Source organism: Podarcis pityusensis, assembly GCF_964106645.2.
Source record: "Podarcis pityusensis genome assembly, chromosome: 6".
Classification (NCBI taxonomy): Eukaryota; Metazoa; Chordata; class Lepidosauria; order Squamata; family Lacertidae; genus Podarcis; species Podarcis pityusensis.
This window is the reverse complement of record NC_138030.1, coordinates 46,417,087-46,437,054: the sequence shown is the minus strand read 5'-3', so window position 1 is coordinate 46,437,054 and position 19,968 is coordinate 46,417,087. Positions and strand designations below refer to the sequence as shown.

Below are 19,968 nucleotides of genomic sequence, written 5' to 3'. Positions count from 1 at the left end.
AAGACAGTCACCTTCTGCTATATCCCTTTGGAAAAGGGTAGCTAGAAGCAAGAAAAGCGCCGCCTTCTGTGCATGACTGAAACAGCATTTACAAAAAACCTTTTTTGTCTATGTGTAGCACCCCAGCTATACATGGATGCTGGAAAAACAAAGGGTGGTAGAAAGGAGCAGGGGATCTGACAACAACAATTTATTATTTGTACCCTGCCCATCTGGCTGGGTTTCCCCAGCCACCCTGTGCGGCTTCCATCAAAGATTAAAAATACATTAAAATGTCACACATTAAAACTTCCCTGAACAGGGCTGCCTTCACATATCTTCTAAGTGTCAGATAGTTGTTTATCTCTTTGACATCTGATGGGAGGGCATTCCACAGGGCGGGCGCCACTACCGAGAAGGCCCTCTGCCTGGTTCCCTGTAGCTTTGCTTCTCGCAGTGAGGGAACCACAGAAGGCCCTCGGCGCTGGACCTCAGCATCCGGGCAGAACGATAGGGGTGTAGACACTCCTTCAGGTATACTGGGCCCAGGCCGCTGAGGGCTTTAAAGTTCAACACCAACACTTTGAATTGTGCTTGGAAACATATAACATTACAGTAGAGCTTTCCAAACTTTTAATGTTGGTTGACACACTTTTTAGACATGCATCATTTTGCGACACAGTAATTCAGTTTTGCTAGCAAACCAGAGGTTAAACTAACCCCTTATAAGAGTGTTCGCGCAACACACCTACACACTGCAGCCAACACATTAATGTGTTGCTACACACAGTTTGGAAAGCTCTGCATTACAGTTTTCCAACTGAAAACATTATAGCTTTGCAACTGTTCTTGTTTAACTTGAATACCACCTACTTAGATTTTTTCTAAAAGTGAATCTGTACTGATTATTCTTATTATTTTAAAATATTTGTAAAACTGTTGAGGACCATGTGCTTTAGTGAGTGCTTTGTCCTATATGAACCTGCCTGTACCCTCAGATCAGCTTCTAATACTTTACTCCAAGTACCACCCCGCTGTTAACAGCAAAATCATGCTACACAAAACATTGAGAAAGAATTTACCAACCATAACAGCATAGGACTTGAAAGTGTATTAATATGCAAAGCTTCCAGAGTTATATAAGAATGAAAAGAGAAGGAGCAAACAATTAATTTGTTCAGAATCAGAATATGTTTGTTGATTATTGGCATAATAAGGCACATCTTTCAGGAGATAATTGCTTATAGCAACTAGCTTGGTATTGGGAGGGGGAAATTATTGGAATGAACTAGAGATTCTTCTCTGGCCTGTTGTCAAGAAAGTTTACAGAGCAAAGAACAGATCTGGAGGAATATAAGGTTTGAAAGCTGCTTTGGGACACCAATGTAAAATCTGGCCAATGTGAATTGGCAAGGTTCCCATGCTATATAAGGTGGACTGAGCACCAGACTCAAGGGGGAACAAAACATGTCTAACCACATAACAGCCACAAGGATCTGTTGAAAGCCATTAGCTTTAAACATCTCATCTTTTGCCTTTTGGTTATGAGCAGCATCCTCTTTTCTTTCCAGATGGCGCTGGAAGCTCCAAAATCTCCTGCTTGAACTTATCTTCATGAGTTTTCAGCAACCTGACATGATAAACATAGAGGGAAACATGTTAAGTATTTTGCTCAAGTCTAGAGGATTTTCAGAAGCTCTCACACTGTGTTCACACAATGCTAAAGCATGGTTTTGTGGGAAATTGCAGTCAAACATAACTGCATGACTGCTAGTTGGTGCAAGAAGGGGTAAAGACCACAGATTTAGTTTCCTAGACTCAGCTAGGTTACACCCCCTCTTCTCCAATGAAGAAGGAAGTGAAGTCTTCTCTTCCTGTTCCCTCTCTCTCTGCACCACGTCACTGGCTAAGGAAGATGTATCTAAGCAAGCTCCAGGCTTACAGCTCATATTTGGAACACCGTATTTGTATTTTCTACCCAAGAGTATTCTGCCTTTGTTCTCCTACTGCTGCTTGCATAAATGCATGAATCTGACCTTTGGAATGTTTTGTTCATAAAGCATTTAAAATTTATTTAACAGTGTGTGGTCTGTTCACCGGAAGAGGGGTAGAATGAGAAGAGCACTTTGCAAGTGGACTAAATGGGGTGTGCAAAAGGTTTAACAGCCTACATTCCTAATGCTTCACTGTAAGGCCAATGTTTGGGCTTGTGGAAGCTGAGTCACCCATGTACCTCTAAACCCAGGTTTAGTGTTCTGTGTGAACATAGGTACAATTTCAATCACATTCAGGCAGTCCTTAAAAACAGTTTACTGAAATATGGATGGGCTATTTCTTGTGTTACAAAATTCCTATCCGGAAGAAAAACTTATGCATAATAATTTACTGCATCATCCCTTTGTAGAATGTTTGATGTTCTATATTTGGTACCTGGGAAATCACACACCCCCCCAAGATGTTCTCATCTATTGCTGTTATAATGACTGTGTGACTACATTGGTTATTGTCTGTGCTGCTGTTCATGGCAAACAAAACAACTCCCGTCCAGCAGTGTACCTCCATTTGGCTGAGTCTCTGGACTGTACCAGGATGGAAGGAGGAAGAGGCATGATGGCAGCATGTTTGGCATGGTGCAAACACACTAATGGAGCCAATCTGGCACTCCTGCCAGCAGGTTTGCACCATGCCATCCTCACTGTGCACCCCTCCTCCGAGTCCCAGTATGCTGAATCAACTCAGCTGTACAGAGATCTGGTGAATGACACAGCCCCACCACACCATCTGCTGCAGCTCCCATGCCACACCAAGTCCATGCTATTTGCTGAAGAGCCACCAGTTACCCACCTTACCAATTTGACCATGGATTCAGTCACATTCTGACCTAAGGCAGCGCTGCATTCATTAAATGAGAGTCCATACTCCTGGCAAAAAAAAAAAATGAGAGCAAAACAAACAAATGCACATCCTTTAAAGCAGTGGTAGTTGAAAAACATTATGCCTAATTGGGGAAACACAACAACTTTCAGCTCCACCACCTGACCTCGTAGCTACGCATTTTTACCATGAACATGATCAAACGTGACTATTCCTGCTGTAGAGATCCACCCTACCCCTGACATCTCATCTTTGACCAAATTATCTTGGCAAATTTTGCTACTGCATATCTACAGACAGAGCAAATTATTCATGACATTTGGGCAAAGGCTTATGTTGAGTGAGCTGTCAGGGGGAGTGGGAAGGATCCATGCCCATGGAGTGCAAAATACTAGTCCAATGTACTTCTCCATCAAAGTTATCCTACCTCTTCATAAAAGAGTCAAGACTCAGACAAAGGTGCATGGTTTAAAAGATATAAGGTAAAGGTAAAGGACCTGTGGTCAGTTAAGTCCAAGGCGACTATGGGGTGTGGCACTCAACTCGCTTTTAGGCTGAGGAAACCGGCATTTGTCAGACAGCTTTCTGGGTCATGACTAAACCACTTCTGGTGCAACGGGACACCCTGATGAGTACCAGAGCACACGGAAATGCCATTTACCTTCCCGCCGCAGCGGTACCTATTTATCTACTTGCACTGGTATGCTTTTGAACTGCTAGGTTGACAGAAGCCGGGACAAAGCAAGGGGAGCTCACCCCATTGAGCAGATTCGAACCACCGACCTTCTGATCAGCAAGCCCAAGAGGCTCAGTGGTTTAGACCACAGAGCCACCTGTGTCCGTAAAAAAGATGTAAAAGGCAGCCTGTCTCTGTCCCTCCATACCATTGCCTATGAATGAGCCCTGCAAACCCCACGTGTTCACCTATACCAGAGCATCAGAATCTCTTGATGAGGTCCCAAGACTCCTGACCACCATCTTAATGGCAACTCCACCCACCCAGTAAAAATCCATGCATGTTGATTTGTTTCTTAACTGTGTGTTGGTTTTTGTCCTCAAAATGTTGTTTTTGTCTGCTACAACTGGTACTCAAGAATCCATGTGATCCTTGCAACTAAGTTGCTGAGGATCACAAGCTGCACAGTTCTACTAAGCTAATATCCTTGTAGGTTTCCTACAGGCGCCTGGTTGACGAATGTTGGAAAGAGGAAGCTGGACTAAATGGGCTTGGGGCCTGATCCCGCAGGGCTCTTCCTACATCCTGATGTCATTAAGCACAATTGGATTTAGTTAGGAGAAGGGAAAAAAGCAATCAGAGGAAGAGAGCATTATGATTTTGTGGTCACTTCCAAGCCATAGGTGAACGCATGAGTCATATATGTGCATTTGATTTTTTTCCTATGCCTCTGGCCTAAATCAATCAACCTCAAAAGCAGCACTACATTATATTACTTTTAATTTATTCTGACTTTGTTTTGGTTTGCCAAACTCAGGGGAGAAGGAATTACAAAGATAAGAGGAAAGCTTAAGGGTAGACCTTGGCCAAGTATGCACCGTCCTCTGAAGAGACTCTTCTTTCTGCAGCACAGTCTGTTTTGTTACCAAGCAGAAGGATGACAACTCCATCTTCTGAGCCTTCCTGTGAAGAAACGCACATGCTTCTTCAAATATGAGCTGAAGCCAAAATGACAGCAATAAAGGACCGTCTATTGCATTTCTACAGTGGCTACAAATAGGATAGGCTGCAAAATAATCCTTCCTAGTTCCTGACAATTAAGGAAACCAAAGTACGTTGAAAATATGAGAGGTCCTCTTCTCTCAACTCATTTTTGCATCCATATTTTATATACCTGAGTTGCCATCTCTCTTAGAATAGGCAAAATCTTTCCCATATTTCATTAAACAGTGGTTTGGAAACTGCAGATGGTATAAAATTCTGTGGCATAGAATTATGGGGCAGACAGTCTAAACATATAGCATGAATTCTAGCAGGAATGCACGGGCTACCAATTTGTTTCCAGGGTCAATACAAAGTGCTGGTTTTGACCTATAAAGCCTATTGCTGCTTGGGTCTTAAGAATTGCCTCTCCCCACATCCTGGCATAAACCCGGTTATCATCTGAGCCCTTTTTCATTTGCCTCCTATACAGGAGGTTTGGGGGGTAGCAACATGAGCTTGGGCCTTTTCAGTGGTGGCCCCTACTTGTGGAATGCTCTATTCTGTGCTATCTTTTTCTTTAGGTGCCAGGCAAAGACTCTTCTCTTTACCCACCTCTTGGCTCTTAATTTTAAGGGTGGTATTGTGGCCTCTTTTAGTGAGATCAGTAAGTCCCGATCTGTTGCGTCTGTTTAAAAATATGTGGTTTTAAAAAAAATTATTAGATGTTTTCAATTGGTTTTAACATTTGGGTCACTCTGTGGTAGATAAGTGACTAAAAAAATCAAATAAATAAAACTTCATAACAGTCTTGTGAAGCTCAGGCTGACCAGGAATGGCCCCCATTTTATGGGTGGAAGAATTTTCTTGCCCGGGATTTGATTTAAGGTGTTCTAGTTCAACATTCTGTCCCAGGGATGGGAAACCCTTTTCAACCCAAAAGCCACACTTCCTTCTGAGTAACCTTCTGGGGACTGCATGGCCATGGTGGGTGTGGCCAGAGGCAAGAGTGGGCATAGCAACAGATCTGACTCTTACCTTTGTATAGTAGGGTACATTCCAACCATGCAAAGCCAGAAGTTTCTACACTCACAAAACTCCCCATCCTTCATCCACACAAGCAAGAAAAAGGCATTGTTGCAGTTCAGTGAGACATTCCAGCCAAGCAAAAGCACTCATGTATGTTCCAGCATCTGTACTTTTCCAGCATCTGTTAGTTCTAACAATCATGGACCCTTTGCTATTTTAATTACCAATCATGCACTTTCTAGCATATATACTAAAAAAAGCAGTACGGATTTTTCTAGTTTGCAACTTCCATGACAAGAATGAGTTAGCAAATGTATCTCATGATGACTCAGCAACCATCATGTACTGTTGTTAATCAGGTCCGCAGTTGTAGCCACACGGGACATGGGCGTAACCAGGATTTTTGGGGGTTTTTTGGGAGGCAGGTCTTTTGTTGGGGGGGGCAGAACCTCGGATAGCTATGTATTTTTATTGATTTGGGAGGGCAGCTGCCCCTCCTTGCCCCCCCGGCTAAGCTCATGGCATGGGAATAACACCACAGAGAGGTGGATAAGGCTGCAGTCCTCAGCACCTTTACTGGAAGAAAACATAACTGAATGCAGTGAGACTTAAAAGGTAAAGGTATTCCTGACGATTAGGTCCAGTCGCGGACGACTCTGGGGTTGCGGCGCTCATCTCGCTTTACTGGCCGAGGGAGCCGGCGTACAGCTTCCGGGTCATGTAGCCAGCATGACTAAGCTGCTTCTGGCGAACCAGAGCAGCGCACGGAAATGCCGTTTACCTTCCTGCCGGAGCATTACCTATTTATCTACTAGCACTTTGTGCTTTTGAACTGCTAGGTTGGCAGGAGCAGGGACCGAGCAACAGGAGCTCACCCCGTCGCGGGGATTTGAACCGCTGACCTTCTGATTGGCAAGCCCTAGGCTCTGTGGTTTAACACACAGTGCCACCCATGCAGTGAGACTTACCTCTCATTAAACACACACAGGACTGCATTGTCCAAACTCAACAATGCAATCGCCCAATCACCAAGAGCTAAAGCAGGGAAAACAAAAGCCAACCAATAATGGAAGAGAGTTGCTCTCCTTACCTGGATACAATTCATCCAGTACCGCACCTCTGCAAAGCTATGTTCTGAGGTGATATCATACATCAATACAACTCCATCAGCCTTCCGGAAGAACTGCTTGGTGATACTGTGGTATCTGTTTTGGGGAGAAATGTGTACTTTTTCTGCAACCTTTTTATAATTTATTTCTTTCTTTTTCTAGATGCAGCACCTTACACTACCTTTCTTGGCCGGCTGTGTCCCACAGGCGTAAAGCAAAGCACTTGTTATCCACAAAGAGGCTTTTGATCCGATAGTCCATTCCTAAGGGATACATTGCAGCCATTTACAATCAAGTTCACTTCACATCTCCAACCACTTCAAAGAGCTGAAAACCGCAAGCTGGAACTGCACTGATAAGAATAAAACGCAGCAGGGCTCTAGCATTTCCATCCCTGAATTTTGGGGAGATTAATAAAAGCAAAGGTACCAGAACACTGAGAAACTTGTTCAGTTTTATTATCTGAATTTTGCAGGTGTAAAACCTGACACGGAGTAATGGATTTGACTTCCTTCAATTTTAGAGTTGACTAACCTTCATACAAATAAAAAAAGGAGAACATTCAAACCAAAAGGCCACGCTAGGAGGAAACGAGCTGGAAATGCCCTATAGATAAAAAATACTCTTCCTGCTGCAGTCCTTTGAATTTCTACATGGCTCAAATTACATTGGGATTGGGACCCCTTGTGGCCATTTGGTTAAATTTAACTTACTGACGGGGGCTGGGGTGGGACAGAGGAGGTCAGGCATCAGGAGTAGGGGTAGCTGGGCATCTGCCAAGGCCAAGACCCTGGCAGGGGGATCACTGTCACCCCAGAGCCTCCTACTAGCCCTGCTACTTCTAGTCCTTCCTGTCGCTCCCCTCTCTGAGCATGCATGAAGTGACAAGAGTGAGGAGGCAGAGCAGCATCCTTCAGTTGGCTTTGCACTCTCTCTCTGGGTTGTTGTGCAAATGTGAGCCCAGAGGGAGATGGGACAGCAAAGGAGGTAGACCAACTCAGGGAAGAGAGCCCACCAAGACACCTTGCCCAAGGGCTGTTGAAAAAGCTGGAGCTGATTCTTGGTATGACTCAGTGTATTTGCCAGCTTAGCAAGGGTTTTGTGGTAGTTGTTTTAACACAGGGAGAGTTTAAAAAAAATTCCTTTGAACTATTTATTTGTTTCAATTCTGTTACATTTATATCTCACCTGTCTTCACAGAACCCAAGTTGGTGGGTGTATTGTTCCCAGGCAATCACCCATCTAGACACTGACCAGACCGATACCTACTTAGCTTAAGCAAAGCGATGACATTGCATGCCTTTAGAATGTGCCCTAGGACCAATTACCTTGCATATGCAGATAAACAGTGATCTGGGTGGTGTTCCCCAGCCTCAAATAGGAGAGGAAAACGAATTATGTCTTCTAATTTGCTTTTGGTTATGCAGATGCCTGCGACAGACTTACAAGAGAATAGGTCACTCAACTCCCACTTGGTTCCTCTTATTCTAAAACCATGCTCTTTCCTTCAAGTGAATGTTTTCTTTTAAGAAAACCATGCTCAATTGTGGAAAATAATGGAATATCTCTGGTGATATTCTTTTCAAAAGTAAAACTTCAAGCAAAATAATACCAACAATAAGAAAAATGCAGGTCAATCTCTAATATTGGAGTGTTATATTGTATATAGAGCTCAGGGTCACTGCCACTCCTTATGGCAAGCAGGTCCAAGAGTGGCCTAATCATACAAAAATATAGGCCAAACTGGATATATAGGCCAATACATAGCAAGCAACTAGCTATCCTATTTTTTCTTAATTAGAGATGGGCATCGGGGAGCCCAATTCTTGGTTCAAACACAGTACATAGGAAGAGGAGGTTTATCTCCACACACAAATGCTCACTGAGATTAGAACACAGACAACACACCCCATGCGGCTAGGAGCCTTAGAAATAAAAACACGTCTAGCCTAGGGGTCGGGGTGCCAACTTGAATAAAATATTTGGGGGAGGTAAGCCCCGTCCTGCATAATTGATCGCATGATGCAGTGCACACACACCATTTGAATGGCAATCCCCATCAACCTGGGGGGTCCTGGCTCCCTCAAATATCTTATTGGGGGGCAAAGCCCCCTTGGCCCATAGGAGTTGTCTCCCATGGGAGATACGACCCAGTGTCTCTTGTTACCTGCTGGTGAAAGATGGATTCATACCTACAGTCGCAGTCATATTTGCATCGAAGGAATCATCTTGCAGTCGGTGCAAAAAAGACGTTTTGCCAACATTAGAGTCTCCAACAAAGAGCACATTATACATGTGGTCTGGACGAAAGAAAACAGCTGTGGTGTCTTTAGAAGTTGCTTTTGCATCCACATCCACTGGATAGTCTGCAGCTTCTGCTTTGACATTTGTTTCCTCATCAATTTCTACCCTGACCTCTTGATTCTTCCTACATGCTGGCAAATCCATGCACCCTTCTCTTTTGTCTTCTGATACTGTTACTTCTAGACCCTCCGTGGTTTGTGTTTGCATTTGTGGTTGGAGCATATTCTCTAACTGGTGGTTTTGGAAAACGGAGATCTCTGGCTCACATCCTTCATCCAGCTTGGGTAAGGCTATTCTGGGTGAGGAATGAGCAGGCGGCATATCTTCCACTGATGGGTGTTGAATCTTTTTCTCTGATGTTTTAATTTCTAGAGATTGCTTTACCACTCTCTGCTCAGAATCTGCAGGTGGCCATTGAGTCCGGCTGATACCACTGCACTTTAAAACTTGCCCGTGAAGTTGGACTGCCTGTTCTAAAATGAGAGTCTTTTCTTGCAACGAGTCTTCTTTATAGTCACCGGCTGGACTTGTCAACTCTTTATAAACAGAAGACTGCACTTCAGGAACAAGAATACATCCTTTCTGCTTTGACTCTAGAGTTTTGACTTCCATTCTTGGCTCAGAGATGTTTGCATTCTTCACCTCCGGAGCACAAGTTAGTCTTTCTTGAAGTAGAGCATCTCTTTGCCATGAAGCTCGACCAGAAAGAGCCTCAGCACTTCTCTTCTGCAGATCGCGGTTTCTGGAGCTAGCATCATATGGAGTTATTTTTTCCTGCATTTTTCTTTGCTGAGAATTTCCATTCTCTCTAATTTGGCCCAAGAATTTAAAACCAAAGTTATCTATTTGTGGATTGTTTGATGATTCAGACACCTTGTTTACTGCTGCTATGGCATCATTCAGCTCTCTAAGCAAAGAGCTTTGGTCCACGACTTCCTGTGGGAAATATTTTTCTGGTTCTACAACGGAGTCTACCCAAGGATCCTCTTCAATGGAGATCACTCTAGTAGTTCTAGATTCTGAGTTGGCTTTGGCCATTGATGCCACACCACCAGGTGCCCTATGGGGAAATGATGGATAGAGCAGCACTCATTCAGTACAAGATAAGGAAAGTAAGAAACAAGGCCTTAGAAGAGCACAATTCCTGCTGGAGAACATCAAGATCTCATGGGCCTATGAAATGCTAACTCAACCACCAGCAAGACTTCTGGGCTCTTATGTTTGTTGCTTTCGCAAAGACTGAGTATATCTGTTTCTAACATGCATGTTTCTTCTTACAAACACAGTGAGGGATGAAAGCAGTAATGTATATCAAAAGGCCAAAGAGAAACGTGTTGGTAAACTAAGAGTCATTCCACAAAAATGAGGTAACAGGGCATTTATTAAACCGCTAAAGAATATGAGAATCTTCAAGATCAACCGTACTCTAAACTCTGTCTGTTTCCACAGCTCTTCTTTACAATCCACTGATAAGCAGTATTTTGATTTTATGGGGGAGAGCTAAAAGTCTGCCAGAGTTAATTCTGAGGCATTCTTCAAGAGCTAGGCAGACAAAACAAATGAATGTACTAGGTTCACCTTGGGGCTGGCAACCCTTTAATGGCAATGTCTAGGTAATGTTGGTGGGACATTATTATTATTATTTATTATTATTATTATTATTATTATTATTATTATTATTAATTGTCTAATGATGGAATGTCAGTGGGGGAAGCTCTGTTTATTGTTCTTGAATCACTTTGAGATCAGCTTTGTCATTGGCAAAGCTGCATACAAATATTAAATCTGATCTAATATAATCTGTTTGGCCCCAGGATACTTTTCAAACATGCATTTGGCTTTCTGGGTGCGGCGTATGTGAAAGGTCATGAGAATATCAGGGCTGCAGACAGAAATAACGTAACTGCTTCAGTGCCCGAGCATGGACCCAGCTTCAACGAAGACTGCTGCCACTAGCATTCCTCACTTAAATGTATTAAAGGAGTATTTGGTACTTACTTCTGAGCAGAGCTGTCCAGTGTATCCTCACTTGGATTGTATCCAAATCTTCCTACCAATTCAGAGGAGCTCATCTCATTTGCACTCAGATGACCCTTCGAAGAATCACAATGGGATAAAGGCAGAAAAAGAAATAAGGATCACTTACTACCAATTTCAGTATCCACTTATGGGGGAGGATGCCTGTTGAATCTCTGCATGATCTACTGCACTGGCCTTGCCTATTTCTAATCACACATCTGGGGGGGGGGGGGAGAGACTGGATCAGTCCTGATACAGACATGCAACTGAATCGCTCACACTTAGGAGAGGCTGCCTGTTGAATCTCATCACAAGTCACTGCTCTGATTTTGCCTCTATCTGCAGTGCACAGAAGGCATGTCCGGAACACTGACTCATGCAGAAATATGGGAGATAGTCTCTGATGAAAATTGGTCTCTTTTCCCTCTGGAAATCCCTATGCATGTCTACACACCGCTTTGAGGGGTTTTTCTACAATCAAGTGGTATATAAGTTTTATAAAATCAGTTATGATCTAAATGACTCCAATAGAAGCCCCATTGACTTCAGTGGGACTTACTCCCAGGTAAGTGTGCATAGGAGCGCAATCTAAGGCTGCAATCCTCTACACACACCCTTGAACTTAAGGGGCCTTACTTCCCAAGTAAATATGCACAAGGATTGTGTTGCATTAATCATTTTGGATAGTTTGAGTGAAGTGTGCCTCCAATTTTGGTTCAGAAGAAAAAATGTGCATTGGTTAACAGATGCTTGGGAAACCCTGATTTAATGTAACCGGATTTCTCTAATGGTGCTACTATACATGTAGGGTGCTAGATACTATCCCGAGGGCCCATGAGAGTTTAGATTCTCCCATAATCCTATCTGCTGGTTGAAAGCACTATGTCACATGCATTAATATACAGTACTCATAGCTAGGCCACCTTTCCAGGGCAACACTTAGGCTGCTAATTATGGTGGCACCCCATGGGGGGGGGGGCAGTTCTGAGTGACAAAGGATGCAAGGTGAACAATTAAGAAATACCTGTTGACTTTGAGTAGTCTTGACAGAGACTTCCTCTGGCGATCTGCCACTGCCAAGGAAAGAAGGGATACATTGTCACTATCCCTGTACAGTGGTACCTCGGGTTAAGAACTTAATTCGTTCTGGAGGTCTGTTCTTAACCTGAAACTGTTCTTAACCTGAAGCACCACTTTAGCTAATGGGGCCTCCCACTGCCGCTGCGCAGCCGCTGCGCGATTTCTGTTCTCATCCTGAAGCAAAGTTCTTAACCTGAGGTATTATTTCTGGGTTAGTGGAGTCTGTAACCTGAAGCATATGTAACCTGAAGCATATGTAACCCGAGGTACCACTGTATACCAAAATGTGTTGCTTCTGCAGGGGCACAAGCCTAGTAGCAGCAATAGTGCCGCAATCCATGTAATGGCATATATTGAGGAAGGCAGGATGCCAACAGGAAATAGAATGATGCCAACAGGAAGTGGGACAGTGCAAGCAGGAAGTGCATGTTATCTCAAGGGGGCTGTGAGGGACAGCAGAGCTGCTCCACTCAATTTATGTTGTAGCTTTTTTGGAAAAGTGACATCTTTTGAGAGGTGTACCTCAGGAAGAGGTATCCCTGCCAGAAGCAATGGCCAAAATAGCCTAACCACCACCAACCTTTCCAAGGGGCAGCAAATACAGTGGTACCTCAGGTTACATACGCTTCAGGTTACAGACTCCGCTAACCCAGAAATAGTACCTCGGGTTAAGAACTTTGCTTCAGGATGAGAACAGAAATCGTGCTCTGGCGGCGCGGCGGCAGCAGGAGGCCCCATTAGCTAAAGTGGTGCTTCAGGTTAAGAACAGTTTCAGGTTAAGAACGGACCTCTGGAACGAATTAAGTACTTAACCCGAGGTACCACTGTAGTCCAGTCTGCTGAGCTATTCTGCTTTTACCTCATCATCAAATCTGACTAATGGAATGAATGAATAGATGTCTGGGGCCGTAGGTGTTTTGATGACGCAACACTTAGTTCCCAGTGCAAGAGTATCTGGGGAAGCCACTCTCTTTTCCACCAGATCAAAGCTAGTTCGTTGAACCTTGGAAAGTCTTCTAATGAAATAGCTACCACAAGTTAGGCTACAAATGGGTTCTCTACAGTGTATCCTCCCCACCCCAAAGAAGACTCACCTCTCTTCTTTGTGTAACTGAGATACTCTACCCCTCATGAAATCCAGTTGCCTTTGGGTCTTTTGAAGCTGATTGAGGGTTTTTTGTAGCTGGACCTCAAGGGCCATGTTGGTTTGTTTGAGCTCCTGGGTTTGGGTACTGGCCACGTGCTGCTTTTCTCTAAGGCTGAGAAACTGTGTCTCAAGCTAATAAAGGAATATAGAAAGTGTTCAATGCAGTAAAAGAAAACTAGCAGTGTGGTGGTTACAGTGCTAGACTAGTACCTAGAAGAACAGGATTCAAACCCTCATCCCGTCAAAGCTCATAGAGTCACAGTCTCTCAGTCTAACTTACATTCATGGGGTTCTTCTTGTGAGGATAAAAATGGGGGAAGAACCTTGCAGGAAATGTGAGGTTGACATTTCATTTTATTTACTTTATTACATTTCTATCTTCTGCACGGGCTAGACCCTTCTGCAAGTAAAATGGTCAAGCCTCTTAGACATGAGGCTTGACATGGCCAACTTTTAACTTGAAGCTATGGAGATTCTCATCATGAAAAAGAAGACGTGTCTTGGCCTCAACTAGAGCCAGGGCTTTCTCGGCTGTGGCTCCAATCTGGTGGAACGCTCTGTCACAAGAGACTAGGGCCCTGCAGGACTTGACATCTTTCTGCAGGGCCTGCAAGACAGAGCTGTTCCACCAGGCCTTTGGTCAGAGCACAGCCTGACTCCCTCCTTTGGAAATCTTCACAGAACTATAGCCTAATGGTTGCCATCAATTTGAGTTGAATTAATTTTATAATGAAATGATTTTAGAATGTTGTACTATTTTATTGTTGTTAGCTGCCCTGAGCCCAGCTTTGGCTGGGGAGGGTGGGATATAAATAATTTGTATTATTATTATTATTATTATTATTATTATTATTATTATTAGGAAAAGAGGACGTATGGCAACCCTACATGTGGATGATGGTTTTGTTTTAGCCAGAGGAGATGCTTCCAGTAGATGGTGCTGTTTCCTCATGTCACATGGATAACCTTACCTCTTTTTGAACATCGAGGAAATGCTGTATTTCCCTTTCCCTGGCATCCAACAGTTCTTTCATCTCCACACTGAGGAATTGGCTTTGGGTTTTACTCTGCAATAAACAAAGGTGATGAAGCTATAGCTTTCCAGGGAACGTTCACAGCCTGTTTGCATTTGAGTCAAAGCACAAATAGAGCATGCAACAAAAAGTTGCAGCATGGTTTGCTCTTGTTCATGCTTCCAGACAACCGTATCCTTTTTCAGGATACTCCATTCCGTTTCCACACCATACCCCTGGTCAGCATTCTGTGCCCACTAGGCATGTCCAATCCCCACTGAGCTGTTTTGGGGTTCCCCCTGCCCTGAATTTTATTCTACATATTCTTTGTACTTATCCAAACTTTGGGATTCTCCTAAGTCTTCTGATATCTCCCTCTTCAGAGTGGATGCTAGTGGTTTTTCTACATAAAGATCCATATTTGGATAATGAGTTTGCTGTTAGTATCTAGATTCTATATATTATATTATAGAATAATGCAGGGGAGAGGGGAATAAAACCTACTCTGACTACAATATACATGCAATTTCTGCAGTCACAGATGGAACAAATAGCGTGACATTTTAGTGCCTTGTGTGAAGTGTTATATGGCTGGTTGGTTTTTTGAATTTCCCATTGTGCAATGACATCAAGCCAAACCTCACTGTGTATAGTCAAATGTTAATATTTTTTGCCCTTTTATAAGAAATCAGGAACTCTGAAGGCCCCTGGCATTATAAGTGTTATAATATCCTTTTTAAAAAAAAATCCTACAAGTGAAATTTTCATAACGGAGAATAGTCACCTTAAGAAAGCCAGATACAATCAAATATTAGATATATTTGGGGAGGGAGATGTTTGCCAAAGACCTGAGAGCACTGCTTTTTTCCAAGGGGTACACAGAGTACACAGTATGGGCACCTCGTTTTTCTGTTTTGTTGCTTAAAAGTGTGGCATTTACTGTAACAACTTCAAGGTGAGTCCCAGCACCTATTTTTCGGGGGGGCGGGGAGCACTGCCTAAGAGTATCATCTTAGTTCCCCATGTATCCAAAGAACAATTCATGTCCACAAGGAGCCACGTCTTCAGTGCAGTGGGTGCAACTCAGTGGTGCCCACTCCCGTAAGAAATCAGGCAGGCATCTATGAACTTTGTCCTAAACTGCTGGTGAATTTTCATGAGGGTTCTTTTTTTGAAGCACAGGTTGTTGCAAAATGTGGCAAACTGAATATAAGGCTCAAAAAAATAATAATGAGAAAGTGTGAGAACTGGAATTGACAGGTCCTTCCACCCCTAATTGCAGGTGGTGCTGGCTATATTGGGATTGTTCTCCTCTGCCCACACAAGAGTTCTGAGAACATGCTTTCTAGAAAGAAAGACGATTACAGTACAGTCCTTTACACGTCTACTCAGAAACAAGCCCCATTCAGTTTGAGGGGGCTGACTTCCGCATAGGATTGCAGCCTTATTCCTTCTCCATGTTTTGGATCAGAGTCCTTTTTCACAGCTCTCTCTCCTGCTGACTGTCTTATGATGAGGCATCTGCCCCTGGGGTCATTGTGCAGCGCTAGAACAACACCATCATGTGTTGTTAACGAGGATTTAAATGGTGATTTAAATGGTGTGATCCACCCTGAGCTTTTGGGAGAGGGCAGGAACTTAAAAGGAAAACTCAGCACACCCCTTCTCATAAATCTGAGGAATTACACATGATCCAGTTATGCACCAACCTCAAGCTGCAGCCTTCTTGTCTCCTTGTCTATTTGCTGTTCCAACTCCTCATATAACTGCTGCACCTCCTTGTTGTGATCAGCCACTCGTCTAGGGCAGAGGAGCAAACAAGGCGGCTTTAAAGCAGAGCTGTTTAAAGGTGGCTAACATGGTTACCCTCCAAACGTTATGGGCTACAGCTCACATCAGCACCAGCCAGACTGGCCAACGTTCTTGGAGGATGGGAGTCAAAGCCCGCAATATCTGGAAAGAACCACAGTGCCTACCCATGTGCCCCTTCATTTGCTGATCTCAACATGGCTCCATGTCAGGCCAGGACTGGAAAATTATGCTGTGATTATGATTCTTTAAAAGGAGATGACAGGAACTGAACCTGTGACCAGAGCCATACCTGGGCTCCCTTGGCAAGGAGATGTATCGGCACCTCCCGCCCAGCTCCAGAAAAAGATTGACATAATTCAATCATTACAAATGATTCTTAAACTGGGTGTTCAACAGCGCAATCCTCTAAATGTACACTCAAAAGTAAATCCTGCCAAGTTTAATGCGGCTTACTCCCAGGAAAGTGGGTACACATGATAGCAGCCTAAATCTGGCAAGCCAGAGGGCAGGACCTTCTAGCAATACCTTGCTTGCTTTGTCGTTACTTCTGACAAGGCGCCAGAAGAAAGGTTGCACCCAGTGCACACTCTACTCAGAAGTAAGCCATACTTAAGTCAATGGCCCTTGCTCTCTGGGGTAAACATGCAGGGGTGCATGCGCTGGTCAAGGTGGGAAAGGAACCAGGGAAAAGCGAATCAGCAGTGGTAAATTAAAAGCCTCGCCTGACGTTTCTCAGTCACCACATCTGCTGAAAGGCCGCTCTCAGGGCTAGCCAGGTGAGCAGAGGGCAGGGAACAGCAGCCACAGGGCCAAGTAGAGCTGCCCTCAGGGGGAGCCCCACTGCACAAACTAACTGTCAACACTGATGGCTGACTGGGGAGGGCTGCTGCGAAGTGGCCAGATTCCCCACTGAGGCACCAAGGCGCAATTTTTGTGCCGCCCCCAGCCTGTGCCTTTGGCTGGGACCAACTTAACTGTCCTCTAGGTCTGCCTGTGCCTTTCCACAACAGCCTTTCCCAACCTAGTACCCTTCAGATACAGTATGGTGCACTATAACAGGGGTCAGCAACCTTTTTCAGCAGTGGGCCGGTCCATCGTCCCTCAGACCATGTGGTGGGATGGACTATATTTTTTGGGGGGGGAAATATGAACGAATTCCTATGCCGCACAAATAACCCAGAGATGCATTTTAAATAAAAGCACACATTCTACTCATGTAAAAACACCAGGCAGGCCCCACAAATAACCCAGAGATGCATTTTAAATAAAAGGACACATTCTCCTCATGTAAATACATACTGATTCCCGGACCGTCCGTGGGCCGGATTGAGAAGACAATTGGGCCACATCCGGCCCACGGACCTTAGTTTGCCTACCCCTGCACTATAACGTCCATCAGACCCATCCAGCGAGGCTTTGCTGGCTGATGGGAGCTACACTGCAAAACACCTGAAGAGCACCAGGTTGGGGAACACTTTTCTGAAGGAAAGCCACAGCCTCTTCTGTTGAGCTATGTATGCCCCCCTATTCTCTCTACAAATGCAAACACTCCAACCTTTTCTACCCTTTGGGTTCCAAATTTCATTTTCCTGGAGTCTTTCTACCCATTCCGGAAAGCTGCATTTACAAAAGCAGTTTCCACGCTTCACTTGTACAACCAGTGACCTACGTTTTCAGCATTAACTGCAGTGTCTGTTTTGCGCCCCTTGATTCTTTGATCAAGTGTGTCATTTTAGCCAAGAATTCTTTCAGGTTTCCCAGCAGATGTGGTTCATCCTGTCGGAGCTGCACCCAAATCTTCCAGATTTCTGACTGGCTGCAAGAGAGAAGATTGTCTCATTTTCCAGCGAATATTCTATTGACCCCCCCTGAATCCTCAGGGGACCTCTCAATCGGGACAGCCTGTCTCAACTGTTCTTAGGATCTGAGAGCAGTTTTGTTTCTTCCTAAGAACAAGCATGTGGATCAATAAGGCAACGGGGCTGTAAAGTAGCTATTGCAAAAGCTGAAATACCTCTTATCGCCATGCGTGTCACTTTGAAAATAACTAGTTAGTAGATAAAATAGGAAAGTGTCTAGGCCATATTAACTATTACTGTTGCCTTTTTGTGAGTGTACCTACTGGTATCAAGTACCATCACCTCTTTTTTTAGCTGCCCATGGCAGCCATTTTGTGCTTGTACCCACAGCACTTTTATCACAGCACTTGAGGTAGTTGCCTCCCTTTACCCAATGGTAGGACTAATCCCAGCTTTCAAGCCCCAAGAGCTACTTTCTTAACTCAGGGTGTTGAAACATGATCTTCAAGATCCAGAGCATCTTCCTACAGACTTTCCACTTCCACAACCCATATAGTAACTCAAGCTTAAGTGCAGAATTCAACACCAAAACTCTTTCACCTATTCCCTATTCCTCCTCTGCCTGGATCCTGTGTTGTGAGATTCAGTATAAAACTAGCATAAGGTTTGCATGCACTTACTCTTCAAAGATGTTGTCAGCTCCCAGTTGGTTTAGGAAGGCCTTAAAGCACATTTGCTCCTCTGTATCAGCTTCCTCCAGAGACAGGTGGGTAGGAGCCTTTAGGGAAAGCATCTTTCTCTTCCGGTGCGCTCTTGTCACCGTCTGTGAGCTCAGAAAATACCCTGCCACATAGACAATGAAAATCACACCTCTGGACAGACATGGTGCAATACAGAACAGTTTCAAAGCAGTATTTGGCCCCTAGGACCAAATAAATACCTACGACGAGACATGCTGAACCTGAGCAACTGCCACAAGCACTCTGCTGATCCTCGTGTTGATCTAGACAGACCGTCAGAATCAAGAGGCTTCCAGACAGGGGCTTAATATTGTGGACAGGTCATTGTCAGGCAACAGTGGGCATTTTCCTTTTCCTGGTTGGATTGTTTTACCCGGAAAGGGTAAATCTGGATTAAATAGGCGACGGAGGCAGCAGATACAGGCTGGTAGTTTTTACGCCTCCCACAAGGGAGGTGCAGAGGTTGGCAACACAAGAACAGGCCTTCTCTGTGGTGGCTCCTGTTTGTGGATGCTCTCCCCAGGAAGGCATGCTTGATGCCATCTGTTATGTACTGACGTTCTCACCCTGGGCCAGCAGGGGGATACTGTAGATAGTTCAGGTCCACATATGCAAATAAGGGATCAAAACTGACGTTCAGTGATTGGATAGTTACAGAATATGGTTACTGTTGCGTTCTAGTGGAGCTCTATATAAGCAGGCTGGCTGAACCCTTCAGTTCAGTTCTGTTCTGGCCTGTGAATAAACAAGAGCTGTTTGAAGAATCGCTGTGTCGTCTGATATGTTCACCCACAACCTAACACCATCTCTATCTGTTTTTGGACACCAGATATTTTCACTGACCCACGCTTTTTGGACGTTAATCTTCTGCTTATCTTTTCAGTGGGTTGGGTTGAGTTGGATTCGCTCTTTTATCAGTGAGCATTTTAGGTTGTTTTATTTTCCATGTTTGTTTCTGAAACTCGCTTTGAATCACTTTTGCTAACAGAGTGACCACTACTGATAACACAATAATAATAATGTGGATGCTGCTGCAACACTTTGCAAGCATGAGAAGCAACCACCCTCAGTCGGGGTGGCACAGCAACCATTGTTCCAAACTTCTGCACTTCCCTTCAAATGGGGGCTTCCTGCCAAGTACGGTGTGCATAGGATTGCAGACAAGCATTGCACATTATCAACCCCATCAGTCTAACGTAAACACACTAAAGCAACGCATACTAAGCCCCTCAGTGAACTCTTCTGTGGTTAAGTAGCCCTTGCTGTCAGCATCCAGGCCATCAAACACAAGCTCCAGCTCTTTGGTGCTCCAAGGAAAGTCTGCCTCCAATTTCTGAAAACAATACAAATGTGAAGTTAAGGTCCTGATATCAATTCCTTTGTTCTCAGACAGCTAGTAAACAGTT

At 44.1% G+C, this 19,968-nt stretch overlaps 1 protein-coding gene across 4 annotated transcripts in view; it reads right to left on the bottom strand.

Moving 5' to 3' along the window:
- Positions 1 to 399: 399 nt before the first annotated feature.
- Positions 400 to 19,968, bottom strand: part of RAB44 (RAB44, member RAS oncogene family) — a 29,818-nt gene continuing 10,249 nt past the window's right edge. For 3 of the 4 annotated variants that reach the window (XM_081010472.1, XM_081010470.1, XM_081010473.1), the window contains exons 3-16: positions 19,784 to 19,895; positions 18,503 to 18,665; positions 17,693 to 17,839; positions 15,921 to 16,011; positions 14,170 to 14,265; positions 13,146 to 13,330; positions 11,996 to 12,044; positions 10,951 to 11,045; positions 8,841 to 10,012; positions 6,830 to 6,911; positions 6,630 to 6,744; positions 4,391 to 4,492; positions 2,824 to 2,900; positions 401 to 1,609 (exon numbers count right to left, since the gene is read on the bottom strand). In XM_081010472.1, coding sequence (XP_080866598.1) covers positions 1,522 to 1,609; positions 2,824 to 2,900; positions 4,391 to 4,492; positions 6,630 to 6,744; positions 6,830 to 6,911; positions 8,841 to 10,012; positions 10,951 to 11,045; positions 11,996 to 12,044; positions 13,146 to 13,330; positions 14,170 to 14,265; positions 15,921 to 16,011; positions 17,693 to 17,839; positions 18,503 to 18,665; positions 19,784 to 19,895 — 2,574 coding nt within the window. In that variant the 3' untranslated portion in view covers positions 401 to 1,521. Of the gene's footprint in view, positions 1,610 to 2,823; positions 2,901 to 4,390; positions 4,493 to 6,629; positions 6,745 to 6,829; positions 6,912 to 8,840; positions 10,013 to 10,950; positions 11,046 to 11,995; positions 12,045 to 13,145; positions 13,331 to 14,169; positions 14,266 to 15,920; positions 16,012 to 17,692; positions 17,840 to 18,502; positions 18,666 to 19,783; positions 19,896 to 19,968 lie in introns of all 4 variants that reach the window. The other variant, XM_081010471.1, reaches the window with a different exon arrangement.